Here is a 17,270-nt window from a genome sequence, read left to right on the forward strand (position 1 = left end):
TTGGCTCTCAGCTAGGCGAACCCAACATTTCGATAACATACTGAACACCTAATATTAGTGTTTCGCTAGAAATACAACTAGAAGTGCCCAGCTTACTAAAAATGATATCACTTTCTCCTCTAGCTCCCATATACCTGCAAAGGCCCTTATTATCTTGTCCTCCCCAGCCATGTTTCCTTCACCCATTTACCTTAATAGCAAAGGGATTTTCTGCATGCATGGGCTTGTTGACACACATTGCACTAGTTTAATATAAAATGGGTTTAAAACATGTTTTTGTTATTCCAGTGTAAACATCAGTATGGACTCCATCAGTTTAAAAACTGGTTATATTGACTTAGCATGCACTAGCTAATTAACAGGAGCAATCTAGGCCGATGTAAGGCAGGTTTAAACCACTCCAGATGTCAACAAAAAAAGCTGGACTTCTAACTGAAATGACTTAACTATCACATTTAGTAAAATCAGTGCAGCTTTTTGTGTAGACCAGCCCAATTCAGTGATAAGGCCCCAGATGTGAACTGTTGGATATTTCAGGTCATAGCTGGACACCAACTCCCAACCAGCTAATCAAAATGCAGCTTTGAACAGCCACTCACCATTTTCTCTCTTTCTCATTAATTAAACCAGTCTATTATCTGTTCCTATCTATTTATAACAGTCTTTATTCTCTCAATTACTTTGCCTAGCATTAATTTAGTCTACATCCCTGCAGACCATCTTTTTTTGAAAACCTCATGTGACATAGTTCTTGTTTGGGTCTCTTTTCCAAAATGTTTTTTTTTAAATAAAGATTTTTAAAAATTTCATCCTGGAATTAACCACTTGTTTCTTGAGTTCTTTTGTCAAAGAAATTGTAAATTTGATAAATCTACTAGATTTCACTTTGAATTCTGATTCCTCATTCTGCAGTACTATCCGGGTTTCATTCCTTTCACTGAGCAGTCTTGAGGTGTAAAATAGGGCTATAGTTCATACTATTGTTGATTAACAACTTCATTTGCTGGTGATCTCATTTTCTTATATTCAGATGTTTGAACAATTTCACTTACCACAAACAAACGTAAACCAAATTAAAACTTCTGTAATAAAAAACTATGAAGATTTACTGTAGGGTAAATCAAATACGGGTGAAAAATTGTAGTTTATTGAAACTCATAACTCAAAAAATATAAGATGCTGTAGTGTACAATATGTTACACAACGCACCCTTAGGTGCACATTCAAGTCACGTAAGAACTCCATCTTTCCCCAAACCCTGGTACCCTAGTACTTGTTTCATATATAATCATGCACACTTACTTTGCAAGAGGAAGCCCCCAGTATTCTGAGGTGTTAATTAGCACCAAAAACAGCACATTTCATTTAAAAAAAATGAAACTGGGGAGCTAAATTAACTTAGCTAATACTTTTTGACAGACACATTCATGGAATTAAAACAGCTTAATCTAACCTAAACAGTGTGTGTACTGTACCAGTTTCTGTAATAGTTTGCAATTCTCTCCATATAGCAGTAGTGGAGAAGCCAGTTTCTAAACAAACTACCTATGTACTTCCTACACAAAGTTCATCTGACTTTTTTGTTGGAAATAAGTCTATAAGAGGTGTGGAAAATCTGGATCTCTCAAGGACAACTACTGGTCGTAAATAATGGAGTTGTTTTAAGGCAAGGTCTCCACAGTCTGTTAGTGCCTTATCCAATATGGTCCTCAAGTTTTCTAAAGAAGGGACAGATGTCGACTCCGTTGATAATAAAGGTTGTATTTCTGTTAGCTGCCCATGCACTGTAGGTCCATGATTTTGGGGTATGCTTACTTCTGTGTTTTCACACACAAAGCTGTCTACTATCACACCCCTTTGTAAGTCTCTATCTTTTTGTAAGACACCATCTATTTGAAATTGTTCTGGGGACTCCCATTCATCTAGTTGTTCATCGTCATCATCATCATCATCATCATCTTTTCCCTCACTTTCCTGAATAAATTTTAGAAATGAAGATTCAAATCCCATTGGTTTATATGCCTTTAAATCAAATGGTCTGGACACTGAATGCTTCTGAAACTTGTTTCTTGTGGTGTGGGGTGAATTTTTTTTAGCATTCTGATTGCTGTGTTGCCAGCCTTCTGTCTCTTTCTCCCTTGGTAATTGTAAAGGTAAACTGTTAAAATAAGAGCTGTTTTCTCTACTTTCAGGCAAACCTTCAGTTTTACACAAAGGCTCTGTTATACTACATTCTTCAAAACAACTGGTTTTTGAACTATGGTTATATTTTAAAGTGCCTGAATACAAAAAAGCACCCGTGTCAAAAACCACACTATTTGCTGCACTCCTATTTTGATTTTCATTGCCTGTACCTTGATAATCATAAGCAGTGTTTGGTACACAATGTTTTCCATTTTCATGCAGGTTGTCTGTGTGCACTGTATTTTCCTTTTTAAACTCTCTGGCTTCCTCTTTATTTAACAATAGCTCTGTTTCCGAAGAGGGTTCCTTTTTAACCATTGTACCACTTTTAACACAAACTACCAGTTTCTCAGTCTGTTGTTCTATATAAATATTGGTCATCTGATGTGTGCGTTTATAATGCCTCACAATACTGCTTTCCAATTTTACTACAGACAGACACCCTTGAACCATGCAAGGGTACTGAGTCTGGTTAGATTTCTCTCTGCACATTTTCAGGGCTTCCTCCTTTGTTTTAAAATGAATCAAATGTTTTTCTTTATTTTTACCAATTTTCTTACATTTTTCTTTTATCTGCTTCTCATTCTCATTACATTTTTCTTTTATCTGCTTCTCATTCTCATTTATATCATATTGATCTTTCAAACAGTCTTGTTCATTTTTATCATTAAGCAGATTATCCTGCTCCTCTTTATGGCTTCCAAAGAGACTACCATAATATTCACTATGGCGGAAATACACATGTTGAGAGTAATGGCTGTAATTTGTGAAAATCCTATCACAGCCATTAAGGTCACAATGAATTTCAAAGTCTTTGTTTAGTTCTTCTTCACTAGCATGCTGTTCTATCAAGTGATGTTTCAGCTTGTTAAAAGTATGAAATACAGCAGGGCATTGAGGCTGGTTACATCGAAATCTTGCAGATTCAGTTTCACAAAGCACTTTTTGATCCTCTAACTGATCAAGGTTATGAAAGTCACTGCAATGCTTAGCAAGAGCCTTAGAACATAAAAAGCGTTTACTACATTCTTTGTATGTGCATGCAAATATTTTTTTACATTTGACAAGTTCCCTTTTTGTTCTTGCTTTGTCTTTTTCTAAACAAAGCTGCTCTTTGTTATACTGATGTACAGTTCTATAGTGACGAATCAAGCCTTTCTGATTGGTAAAGGCAGAATTGCAACTTTTATGAATACAGTGGAATGGTTTGTGGTACTTATGCAATATATAACATAAATTTCCTTTGGCAACTGTTCTTTTACTTCCTCTCCCCTCTCTTGATTCCAATTCTTCCCTGTGGCTGTTTAGAGAGGATATTTTAGAGGGTCTTCCAGTTACATTACTATCTGTGTCTTCACTGGACTCCAAATCAGTTTCAGAACTACACTCTTCCTTCTTCGGGTGGCATAGCTGCTCAGTAGATTGCTCAGGTTGTTCAGTATACTCTTCATCTCCATTAGTACAGCAACCAGGTTTTGAAGCTGCATTATTTTTTAGCTTGCCCTCTGCACATGCACCTATGTGCTCACATTTTTCATTAGCAAACAGCTTGTGAGTTATCTTCTCATTGCCGATTTGATGTTTGTTTCTATAATGAATTCTAAGGTGTGTTTTTCTTGTAAATGATCTTTGACAAATATGGCATTTAAATGGTGAATACCGATGTTGAAACATATTTAACTGAAGAACTTTTTCCTTGGAATAATTATGTTTTTTAACATAATGCATTAAGAGAGCTTCTCTGGTCACAAACTCATATTTACAACCGTGCCGTTCACAGAAAAATGGTTTAGCTGCCAGTTGAGTGAGATACTGTGTAGGTAAGTTGTCTTGTTGCTCTTGAAAATTAAGTTCTGAGGTAGTTTCATTGACAACTGATTGAGGACACTTGGCATCATTTGATGGATATGACTGTAATGACCCTAAAAAAGGCTTGTGTGTTAAAGTGGAAGAATTTGCAGTAAAGTTAGACTTTAAACTTAAATGTTTCAAGCCCAACAGAAGTTCCAACATGGCATCTTCAGTATTTGGCACCTTAGAATCTTCATAAAAGGAAGTTTCTGGGGAAGAACAAATTTCTTCCTTGAGACAACTTTTTCCTTTAGAATTTGTATTACAATACAGACTTTCTGGAGAGTCAGTATTCGTATCAGAATTATGCCTAAGATCTGCACTAAGATCTCCAGTAGTTCTGCTGTTTTGACTATCATTGATTAGATTAAAAATATCTTTAGCTTTGATCCCCATCTTTTTTTTAGGTTTGAAATGGTATGGATGAGCCCTTCGAAGATGTTTTTGCATACCTTTGGCATTTTTGTATGTTGAACTACATCCTTCAAAACCACAGGTAATTTTTTCCCCATCAAAACAAACTGCCACATGGGAGCATTGTTCTTTTAAAACAGAAAGGTGAAAGACTCCCTGTTGGGATATTCGACTACTAGGAATTGTTTGATTCCGAGTTATTGTTTCTATCGAAGGGGATACCTGCTTTTTGGTTACTACAGTAGAGGTTCTGTGGCTCCCAAAATAAACACTACAGTTGCTTTCACTATCAGTTTCGTCATTGTCAGAGACAGTTTCTTCCTTAATCTGTAGGATTTCTTGAGAACTTGTTGACCCCACAGATAAATTAAGATTTTCATATGGACTGAAATTATCTACTTGATCAACCAGTTGAGACTCAGGAAGATAACTGCATCTGCCTTTTGAAATAGGCTCTTCAAGTTTAACTGATGTCTCCTTCACTTCTCCATTTGCTATTTCAATATTATGCATTGCAAGGTGATTCTGAAATTCTGTTTTTGAATAATAGAACTTTTTGCAACCAAGAAAGTTACATGTGTATGATGCATCCCTAAAATGCTGAGCTTCATGGTGGTAAAGCTGCCCCAAGTCACTGAAAATTATGTTGCAGCCATTTAATTCACACTTATAACGTAGATCTTCATGCATTTGTTTGTGATTTAATAATTCATTAACTGACCCAAATCTAGCATAACAATCCATAGACACACACATGTAAGGCTGAGGACCACAGTGCACTCGTTCATGCTCCTGCAGATGAAAGGATGTCATGAAGTGACGTCGGCAAAAAGCACACTTCTCTCTTCTGTTTTTCATATCCAAGTAGTGTTTTGCATTTTCATCATTGTTTTGATGTTCAGCCTTTAGATGTACACTTAAATATTTAAATTGCTTAAATACTCTAGAGCAGTCTGTGCCAGGACATGGATATATGTCTCTGTCTTGCAGATGGTAATTTTCTAATTGGCTAAATGTGACATATTCATGTGTGTCACTTTTGTTTTTTTCAGATGGTTGTGGTTGCTGCTGCTTTTCCTCTGATGATGCAGAAGAGTTTCTGGATGTACTGGTCTTTTGTGGTGATCTCTCTTTTTTCAACAGTATTTTCTTTTTTGGTCGGTATGGTCTACTAGGTGGCATTTTAACATGCTCCATTACATGTGGTACAAAAAATTCCTTTCTCTTGAATCTTTTTGTACACACTGGGCATGTATAAATACCATCTTCCATGTGCATCTTAGAATGATGTAGTATTCTAGCCTCTATACATTCTCTTTTGCATAACACACAGAAGAATTTGTATTGGAGCCATCTCTGATATCTTTCAGAAGATCCAATTGGCTTTTTCACTCTTGTTTTTTCTTTAGGTTGATTTGCTGCCTCTTTTCCTCCTTCATAGTATTTATGTTCTTTAGTCTCGTCATAATCACTCAAAAGAGTTTCTAACAAGTCAGTTTCATTGATTGACATATCATTACAACTCACATCATCTTCAGAATCAGAAGCTTCTTTCCCTAAGAGTTTAAGACAATGCCGTTTTAAAGTCTTCCAGTCCCAAAATTCAGGATCAAATGGCCAATATGCTTTTAAAGCTAACAGAAGCTCACAACGGAGTGAGTTTGGAACCAGTGCATTTTCTTCATCAAATTTCTGATCTGGTTGCAAATGCAGTTCTTCCAGCACATTGTATCCATCCAAACTTGGCTCCAGCAAAAACTCAGTGAGCTGACATGCTCTTCTAACTTCAAGATCCACTGGTAAAAGGCATGCAATTGTTTTACATACAGATGTCTTCATCTCATCATTTCCATTTGATCTGATCTGAAGCGCTCTCACACATAACAAAATAGACACAGCAAGACCGGCTTCTTCTGCCTGTGTGGAAAAATACAAACAAAAGTTATTTTTCATTTTGTTGGTAGATGCATTCTTCCCTGAATCACACACTGTGGAACAACTGTATCTACATCTTGAAGTCTGCCTAAAGCTAGAAGTAATGTTTAGGATAGCTATTATAAAACTCTTAGTAGAACAGGCAATTTGGCAGCAGAAAAAATTCCTAATGGAGAATTCTGACTTAGATGTTGAGCTTCTACCATTGCTCTTGGCAAACTCTCTCACTGGCCCCCACCTCCACTGCTGTTTTCTTCTAATAATCTAATTTTCCTTTGGCAAATTTTATTCCATTATTCCTAGTAATACACAACAATTCCCCTTTGTCCTTAGAATTCACTCTAATATTTGTAAAATTGTAGTTTGGTCAAATTATATACATTTATTTTATTCTCTCTCCTTATAAGTTAACTCCTTAATCATTTTAGTTGGTTTTCTTTGAATTTCTTCCAAGTGTTTTTCAAGCTTTGTCAACTATGTAAATCCCTGGACAAGTAACTGGGATCCACTTCTGTGGATAGTGGTGATTTTTATTTTTTTTTGGGGGGGGGGGGGGAGGGAATGCCAGGGGATAATAGACACCTGAAGTTCACCCTCCATTCCATATGGTATTACGTATATTCACATATGCAGTCAATTTTGTTTGTATATACAGCAAAGAATCATTTTACTAACTCTCCCCAAAATCCTCAGACTGGCTCTGTGCACCAGGGTATGATCCTGGTACACAGAAATTGGTAATGCTGGTGCCCTTCCACCCCCGCCCCATTCCTTTTAAGAGAGATATTGAGGAGTTGTGATCTACTAAGGTCAGCGGGCATCCTCTGACTACATCAGTATAAACTTTTAAGAAAGCCTGCTGGCCATCCCAAGCCTTACATCCTCCAGTCTGTGAATCACTCGTTTGTTTTTCCTCTCAAGAGGATGCATGCCCTTAATACTCAAATTAAGGGTCACAGAGTTCAAGGCCAGCAGGAACCATTAGATCACTTCGTCTGAACTCCAGCATGTTATAGCCCATTACATTTTACCCAGTTACTCCTATATTAAGCCCAGTAAATTGCATTGGGCTAAAACATAACTTGTGTTTGACTGCAGCATGTTTTCCAGAAAGGCATCCAGTCTTGATCTGAAGACATCAGAGATGGAGAATCCACCACTTCCTTTGGTAGTTACTTCCATGGGATAATCACCTCACTGTTAAAAATGTGTGCCTCTTTTCCAGTGCGAATGTGTCTAGCTTCAGCTTCCAGTAATTGATTCTTATGCCCTTCTCCACTAGATTAAAGAGCCCTTTAGTAGCTGGTATTTTCTACCCATTACAACACTTGTACACTGTAGTCAAGTCATCTCAATCTCCTTTTTGATAAACTGAACAGACTGAGTTCTTTAAGTCTCATGCTGTAAGGCATTTTCTTCAGCCCTTGAATAGTTTTTGAGTCTGTTTTCTGCACCCTCTCCAAGTCTTCAACGTCCTTTTTAAAATGGGTGTCTCACCAATGCTGGATACAGAAATAAAATAATGGCCCTAACTATTAGTCCCTTGTTTATGACTGTGGCTGATGTTTGACTGTCCATTATGTAGCAGTGCAAATATTTTGTATTTTTGCTGCAACACCTACAAATGTTAGCAAATCAGTATCTTCTGAGCAATTATTGTACTTTAAGATATTGTTAAAATGTAGTGAGAATGTGTAAACAATATCTGTATGGAGATTTTAAAATTTGGTATATTTCCAGTTCAACAAAGACAAAAATGAAAAACAATGTTTCCATAAACTGACATAAGAATGTGTTTCCAGGCACAAAGTACTTAACTGCACTTATGGTACGTCTTCACTAACGGCCGTATCAGCGGGTAGCAATCAATTTTTCGGGGATTGATATATCGCATCTCATCTAGACGGCGGTAGCGGAGTCGACGGGGAGCCGTGGACGTCGATTCCGTGCCGTGAGGACGGTAGGTAACTCGATCTAAGATACTTCGACTTCAGCTATGTTATTCACGTAGCTGAAGTTGCGTCTTAGATCAATCCCGCCCCCTAGTGCAGACCAGCCCTAAGTTACCATATTTACAATAAGATGTATTAGAGCGAAATAATGATAGCAAGTAACTGATAATGTTAATGATGTAATTTAATTCTACTGTTTTATTGCAGTGTTGCTGTAGCCATGCTGGTCCCAGAATATTAGCGAGACATGGTGGGTGAGGTAGTATCTTTTATTGGACCAACTTCTGTTGGTGAGACAGACAAGCTTTTTAGCTTACAGAGAGAGTCTGGAAGAAGCTCGAAAGCTTGTGTCTCTCACCAATAGAAGCTGGTTCAATAAAAGATATTACCTCATCCACCTTGTCTCTCTAACTCTAAGCACAAACACATTTGTACATACATACACACAAATATATGTAAACTAAAATATTTAAATTATTCATGTGTCATACTTGATCTCTATACTATTTCCTACAAAAGCTTATTAAAAGATTAAAGTTTGCAAAGTCAAGAACTCAAAAAGCTGGGAAATACCCAGATGAAGACTGCCTGTGTGACATTCATTCTCCCCCATTTGTGTCTAACTATATGATCACATTCTATTCCTCCCCTCCTCCATAAGGATCCTATAATGCTCAATGAATGAGGCAGCTGTTCAATATTTCTTTTCAAATGCATAAACCAACCTGTGGCTTATTTGCTCCCCATTCAAACCCTGCACTTAAAAAGCAATTTTTAGATTTCTATACTGCACTCTCTCTCTGTAGTATCTGAGCCTCTACAAATATTAATTTACCTTCACAACACACCTGCCAAGCCTTGACTACACTGGAAAGTTTTTGCTATAAACGAAGGTGTGAATTTAAAAACTGCTATAGTTATACCAGTATCAACCCTCACTTAGCCGCTCCTATCCTAATATGAAGTGGCTTTTTTCAGCTGTTTAAACCACTTCCCAAGTGATAAGTTGAATTTTTTTTTAAAAGCTTCTCTTATACTGAAATTGGAGTGTCTACATCATTATATCTAGTAAAACTTTTCCAAGCAGACAAGACTTCAGATACAGAAATATCAGTCCCATTTTACAGCTGAGGAACTTAATAAGAGAGACAGAGGCCAAAATTTATGGAGCTGTCCATGAATTTTGGGTGCTCAACTTGAGACCCTTATTCTGAGGTGCTGAATACTTCCAGCTCCCACTGTCTTCAGTATGAGCTCTGAATGTTCATCCATTCTAAAAATCAATCTCAGGTATCTCAAGTTGGGCACCAAGAAAATGAGGCACACACTATTAGCAGTCACATTTGAAAATTCTTATGTAAGTGACTTCCCTCAGCAAAACAAAGGAAGTCTGTGGCGATTCCAAGAATAGAATACAGTACCCTTGTGTCCCAGATGAGCACCTTAACCATGAGACCATGCATTTTCCTCTCGCAAACCACTGCCTTTTTCATTAAACACCATATGAAGTTAATAAGGCGGGGTCCTTGAGACAACAATCTCAACACTATTACATCCCTGTCTCATTCCTTTAGTACAGTCCATCCTATGCACTGAATAAGTCAGGGTTCGGTGTAAAAAATAGTATGTGACCGTGTAATTAAGGACTAATGTAATGCATAGGCAGATAAGCAGGGCTGGCTTTAACAAGTGCAGGGCCTGATTCATACTCACCCGGCGGCGGCTTCACTTGGTCCGGGTCTTCGGCGGCTCTCAAGGACCCGCCGCTAAAATGCCGGCGAAGACCCAGAGCGAGTGAAGGGCCCACCCCCAAAATGCCACCAAAGACCCGGAGTGCCGCTGGGTGAGTAAAAATTGAAGAGGCTCTGGCATGAGAAATTGGGCAAAGCGGCCTAAAGCCAGCCCTGCAGATAAGTGATTAGAATTCAGGTTGTACAGGCTATCAGGCCCCTAAATGTGGCATTTCTTAACTTCTGAGTCCTTCCCTTTGCAACCTTTATGTCTTTTTGTAAAGAATGTCCTAGTTTTATTTAAATGAATAAAAAACCAATCACATACTTTACCATGATTTGAACCTAGAGCCTTCACATTAATGTCAACCCTCTACCACTTAAGATGAAAGAGTAACTATTACTAGTGTTTAGCAGGCTTTTATCCTCTATCTGCACCAGCTGTTTCCTGTGGATTATACAAGTGTTTTCTAGACAGCTACAGAAATTCCTAATTCTGGGAAAGGAATGTGGTCTAGCAGTTAGGGCAGAGAATAGAGATAGGACTCCTGGGTGCACTTTGTTAATAATGTATTACATTTACATAGTACTTATACAAGTGTGGACCTCAAAGGTGGGAATGCAGGAATAGCCCCATTTTACAGAAAATGGAGACAAGCCATAGCATATTCATTCAGAGAAGTGTTGTGGTTAAGTGGATGAAGCTTGGGTAAGCCATATCAGAGACCCTGGTTTTATTCTTAGCTCTGTCAGAAGACATCTTGTGCAACGCTTCAGATTCACTTCCCCCTCATTTGTAAAACGAGGGGAATGATACTTCTCTTCCTCCTCTTAGGCCTACTCAATAGGTTGTGATGTGCACAGAATTTACTTAGAAGAAGAGAGAAGGCTACAATTTATGGTCTCCTGGCTCCGAGGCAACTGAACACTTAGGTCACAAGATATCTCAATGGGGAAAAGCAGCAGTAGCAGCATCAGTTTTCTGTGTACTGGTTTTGAGCTCCAGCTCTGTGCTAGATACCCACATGATGCAGGAAACTCAGTGGAATCTGGGAGTACGCACAGTGAGTTGGAACATTCAGAAACTTAAGATACATATATCAAGTTCTACTTTGCATGTGCAAACGATTGCTTTTCAGCATTTAAATCAATGAAAACTGGATGGTTTTTCACAGGAAAAGGGAAAGGCATATCTCTAACCTCAGGACAACTCTCACACCTCATTTCAATTTTCTGCTCCAATCTACAAAGATGTTAGAGCAATTCAAAAAATGGTCAGAAAATATTACCATTAGCAATCAGCCTATTTTTCGTACCCTTGTCCTCAAAAGTGTTTAACTTTTTTTTTTGCTAATTCCTTACCCCACAAAAAATCCAGTCTGAGGCGAAGAACAAGCATGGAAAATTTCAGTCCAAACTCTTGAAATATGTCAAAAGTTATAAGCATTTGGAAACAAAGGATTATAATAGAAAGTATTAAGATACCTTAACTATAGGTATAACTATTGCTTTGCCTATTAATAGTATCTCACCATATTTGTCACCTTTAAACTACACAATTCCAGTCTTTTCCATCTCCCCTCATGCAGAAATCTTCCCGAGCCTACAATAATCTTTTGTTGCCCACCTCTAGCCTCCATCTATTACTTTTTACAGTTATAGTGACCACAGTTGCATATAACATTACAAGTGAGGCTGTACCATTGATTTATATAATGACACCAATATTTCCATTGGGACAGAAAACAAACAAACATCATATTATTGTTTGCTTTTAAGACTTTCGCTGCACATATAATAGAAGTGTTCACTGAGTAATGCACAGTGATGTCCAAATTTTGTGTGTATGTGTGTGGGGATTTACAATTAATTCAGAACTCAGCAAAGTACATACCTCAAATACATTATCAAATGCAGTATCTTGGATTTCACTGCTGATCAATGTATCTGCCATCATACTGCCTGGCTTTAACTCAAATCCTGTCTGAAGTTCCTCAATCTTCTCTAATCTTGACTAACCAAATGACTTATCTGCAAATTTTAACACCTCATTGTTTACCACCTATTCCAGCTCTTTATTGCACATTTTGAACATCAGTATATAGTATATAAGCCATTAAGCTTTTGGGAAAAAAGGGAACAATGCTCATTTTAAAAATTATATTATTACAATTATACTTCAAAGAAGACCGACATTTTAACATTAGTGAGTATGGCGCTGTGGTATATTTGCTCTTGTTTGAGGAAATGTTAGTTGAGCAATCTACGAGAAATATTCCCAGGTACTACACTGATAGGTGCATTACAAATGTATATAATAATTATAAAGTATGATTATGACTTAGGTTGGAATGTTTTTTAAAAATCTTCAGTTATTCAAATTTTATTGTTATAGCAAAGCAACAAATTAAGTTATGTTCTATGGTGCAATTGGTACATGGACTCAATAATAAAATGAAATTAACTGCAATCAGCAGACTGCAACATAAATTACTTACTTCAGATTGTATCACTCTAATTAGGAAGAATAAGTGTTGTAGCGTTTTAGCTATGATGCCAAACTGCCGACATCTCTCCAAAAAAGAATCTAAAGAAGGATCAATTCTTCTTTGCAACTTGCTCCAGAACAGAGTCAGCTCCCTGTGAAAAGAGTTCAAAGCAGATTGTAAACATAATGCAAGGTGAGGAAACAGATTTCAGAGAAGCAGCCGTGTTAGTCTGAATCCGCAGAAAGAACAGGAGTACTTGTGGCACCCTGCAGACTAACAAATTTATTTCAGCATAAGCTTTTGTGAGCTACAGCTCACTACTTCGGATGCATAGAATGGATCACACAGACAGGAAATATTTATACATAAGGAGAACATGAAAAGGTGGAAGTATGCATACCAACAGGAAGAGTCTAATCAACTGAGATGAGCTATCATCAGCAGGAGAAAAGAACCTTTTGAAGTGATAATTGAGATGACCCATAGAAGGTGTGAGGAGAACTTAACATAGGGAAATAGATTCAACTAATGTAATGATCCAACCATTCTCAGTCTCTGTTTAAACCTAAGTTAATTTTCTCTAATATGCATTTAATTTAGAACACAAACTTTGCTTCTCTACAAAAGAAAAAGGACACTAAACTGTCTAAACTGCTACATGCCACAAGGAGCCACAAAAGTAGCTCCCTTAACCCACCCAACAATATTGTTAATCTTTCCAGCTATTCTCTTAGCCCAGCAGAAGAATCTGTCCTATCTCGGGGCCTCTCCTTTTGTCCTTCCAGACCCACAAACATGATACAGTTCTGCGGTGACCCAGAATCCTACTTTCGCTGTCTCCGACTCAAAGAATACTTCCAACACACCCCTGAACAACATACTAACTCACAGAATCCTTCCTACCAACATTACAATAAAAAGGATTCTGCATAGACTCCTCCTGAAGGTTGAAACAACAGACTGCACTTCTATATAGATTGCTTCCGTCAACGTGCACGGGCTGAAATTGTGGAAAAGCAGCATCACTTGCCCCATAACCTAAGCCATGCTGAACACAATGCCATCAACAGCCACAAGAACAACTCGGACATCATAATCAAAAAGGCTGACAAAGGAGGTGCTGTCGTCATCATGAATAAGTTGGAATATGAACAAGAGGCTGCTAGGCAGCTCTCTAACTCCACATTCTACAGGCCATTATCCTCTGATCCCACTGATTACCAAAAGAAACTACACCATCTGCTCAAGAAACTCCCTGAGCAAACAGGAACAGATCTGTACAGACACATGCCTAGAACCCCGACCAGGTGTATTCTGTTTGCTACCCAAGATCCATAAACCTGGAAATCCTGGATGCCCCGATGTTGGTGTCACTAGGCATAAACCTAGGTAACTCGGGAGAATGGAAGACCACGAGTGTCAATAAAGCCCTCCTGTTCAGGCCTCAATGAACCAATGTTCCTCCATGTTAAACACTTTGTGTAACCTAGTGTAGCCTAATGTGTTAACAGCTGCAAAAGTGTAGTGTTAGCAGCCAGTGATTTGTTGTAACAGACTGGAGTTAGGCTGAAATGAACTCAAGGCCGCTTTTAGATAAAATGTACATGTCTACAGCTGGACGGAAGAGGGAGGGGGGAACGGGGGATGAGCTAGTCAGCAGGTTTTGCAGTAAACAACTCAGGTATAAAGGAGAAAGCCACGTGTTTTAGGTGTGCTTGATTTGAGGCATCAGTCTCCTTGCACCGCTTTGAGATCTCAAATAAACTTGGCTTGCTTCTCCACCCTAGTGTGTTTATTGGCGCTACGCACACCGGGCAACGGACCCCACTGTTGCTTGCCTCGGGCACCCTGTGCATCTCAAGCATTGGCACCTTAACAGTAGGATTGTCTGGCTATGTGGACTCTCTCCTCAGGCCCTATGCTACCAGCACTCCCAGCTATCTCTGAGACACCAATGACTTCCTGAGGAAACTACAATCCATCGGTGATCTTCCAGAAAACACCATCTTGGCAACTATAGATGTGGAAGCCCTCTACATGAACATTCCACACAAAGATGGACTACAAGCCATCAGGAATAGTATCCCTGATAATATCATGGCTAACCTGGTGGCTGAACTTTGTGACTTTGTCCTCACCACAACTATTTCACATTTGGGGACAATATATACCTTCAAGTCAGCGGCACTGCTAGGGGTACCCGCATGGCCCCATAGTATGCCAACATCTTTACGGCTGACTTAGAACAACGCTTCCTCAGCTCTTTCTCCCTAACGCCTCTACTCTATTTGCGCTACATTGATGACATCATCATCATCTGGACCAATGGAAAAGAAGCCCTTGAGGAATTCCACCATGATTTTAACAATTTCCATCCCATCATCAACGTCAGCCTAGACCAATCCACACAAGCCGCCCATTTCCTAGACACTACTGTACTAATAAGCGATGGTCACATAAAACACCACCCTATACCGGAAACCCACTGACCGCTATACTTATCTACATGCCACCAGCTTCCATCCAGGACACACCAGACGATCCATTGTCTACAGCCAAGCTCTAAGATACAATCCTATTTGCTCCAATCCCTCAGACAGAGGGCTTGTCTACATCAGAAAGTTGCAGCGCTGGTGAGGGAGTTACAGCGCTGCAACTTAGGAGGTGTACACATCTGCAGGGCACCACCAGCGCTGCAACTCCCTGTTTGCAGCGCTGGCCGTACTCCCGTTTTGTCTCGGGTGTAGAGGATCCAGCGCTGGTGATCCAGCGCTGGTAATCAAGTATAGACACTTACCAGCGCTTTTCTTGACCTCCGTGGAATAAGCAGGTATCCCAGCATACCTGAGGAAGCCTCTGGTAATCAAGCTGGTCTCCTTCCCCAGCTTGCTCTCGCGTTCCCCGAACCCCGAGCAAGCAGGTCTCCTTCCCTGAGGTTTGCTGGGTGGTTCCGGGAACGCGAGAGCAAACCGCGGCGAAGCTGGTCTCCTTTCCCGGTTTGCTCTCTCGTTCCCCGAACCCCCGATCAAGCAGGTCTCCTTCCCTGCGGTTTGCAGGGTGGTTCGGGGCACGCGAGAGCAAACCGCGGCGAAGCTGGTCTCCTTTCCCGGTTTGCTCTCTCGTTCCCCGAACCCCCGATCAAGCAGGTCTCCTTCCCTGCGGTTTGCAGGGTGGTTCGGGGCACGCGAGAGCAAACCGCGGCGAAGCTGGTCTCCTTTCCCGGTTTGCTCTCTCGTTCCCCGAACCCCCGATCAAGCAGGTCTCCTTCCCTGCGGTTTGCAGGGTGGTTCGGGGAACGCGAGAGCAAACCGCGGCGAAGCTGGTCTCCTTTCCCGGTTTGCTCTCTCGTTCCCCGAACCCCCGAGCAAGCAGGTCTCCTTCCCTGCGGTTTGCAGGGTGGTTCGGGGAACGCGAGAGCAAACCGGGAAAGGAGACCAGCTTCGCCGCGGTTTGCTCTCGCGTTCCCCGAACAAGCAGGTCTCCTTCCCTGCGGTTTGCAGGGTGGTTCGGGGAACGCGAGAGCAAACCGCGGCGAAGCTGGTCTCCTTTCCCGGTTTGCTCTCGCGTTCCCCGAACCCCCCTTGAAGCCGCCCAACAGCGCTGCAGTGTGGCCACATCTAACACCACTTGCAGCGCTGGTTGCTGTAAGTGTGGCCACTCTGCAGCGCTGGCCCTATACAGCTGTACTAATACAGCTGTAAGAACCAGCGCTGCAAAATTTTAGATGTAGACATGGCCAGAGATAAACACCTACAAGATCTCTACCAAGCATTCTTAAAACTACAATACCGACCTGCTGAAGTGAAAAAACAGATGAACAGAGCCAGAAAGAATACCCAGAAGCCAGCTACTCCAGGACAGGCCCAACAAAGAAAATAACAGAACGCCACTAGCCATCACCTACAGCCCCCAACTAAAACCTCTCCAGCACATCATCAAAGATCTACAACCTATCCTTAAAGATGATCCCTCACTCTCACAGATCTTGGGAGACAGGCCAGTCCTCGCTTACAGACAGCCTCCTAACCTGCAGCAAATACTCACTAGCAACCGCACACTATACAACATAAACACTAACCCAGGAACCTATCCTTGCAACAAAGCCTGATGCCAGCTCTGTCCACATATCTGTTCAAGTGACACCATCATAGGCCCTAATCACCTCAGCCATGCCATCAGGGGCTCGTTCACCTGCACATCTACCAATGTGATATATGCCATGTGCCAGAAATGCCTCTCTGCCATGTACACTGGCCAGACTGGACAGTCTCTATACAAAAGAATAAATGGACACAAATCTGACATCAGGAATCATAACATTCAAAAACCAGTGGGTGAACACTTCAACCTCTCTAACCACTCAGTGACAGACTTCAAGGTGACAATTTTGCAACAAAAAAACTTCAAAAACAGACTCCATAGAGAGACTGCTGAACTCTAATTAATATGCAAATAAGATGCAATTAACTTAGGTTTAAACAGAGACTGGGAATGGTTGAGTCATTACACTAATTGAATCTATTTCCCTATGTTAACGTCTCCTTACACCTTCTATGGGTCATCTCAATTATCACTTCAAAAGGTTTTTTTCTCCTGCTGATGATAGCTCATCTCAATTGATTAGACTCTTCCTGTTGGTATGCATACTTCCACCTTTTCATGTTCTCTGTATAAATATCTCCTGTCTGTGTGTTCCATTCTATGCATCCGAAGTA

The 17,270-nt window shown here is 40.2% G+C and overlaps 1 protein-coding gene across 3 annotated transcripts in view; it reads right to left on the reverse strand.

Annotated features, from left to right (window-relative positions):
• Positions 1–1,125: 1,125 nt before the first annotated feature.
• The window catches only part of RLF (rearranged L-myc fusion), a 107,832-nt gene continuing 91,687 nt past the window's right edge, over positions 1,126–17,270 (reverse strand). For all 3 annotated transcript variants that reach the window (XM_030538718.1, XM_030538719.1, XM_030538720.1), the window contains 2 exons: positions 12,565–12,706; positions 1,126–6,366 (listed from right to left, as the gene is read on the reverse strand). In XM_030538718.1, coding sequence (XP_030394578.1) covers positions 1,546–6,366; positions 12,565–12,706 — 4,963 coding nt within the window. In that variant the 3' untranslated portion in view covers positions 1,126–1,545. The remainder of the gene's footprint in view (positions 6,367–12,564; positions 12,707–17,270) is intronic.

Source organism: Gopherus evgoodei, chromosome 20 (assembly GCF_007399415.2).
Source record: "Gopherus evgoodei ecotype Sinaloan lineage chromosome 20, rGopEvg1_v1.p, whole genome shotgun sequence".
Classification (NCBI taxonomy): domain Eukaryota; kingdom Metazoa; phylum Chordata; order Testudines; family Testudinidae; genus Gopherus; species Gopherus evgoodei.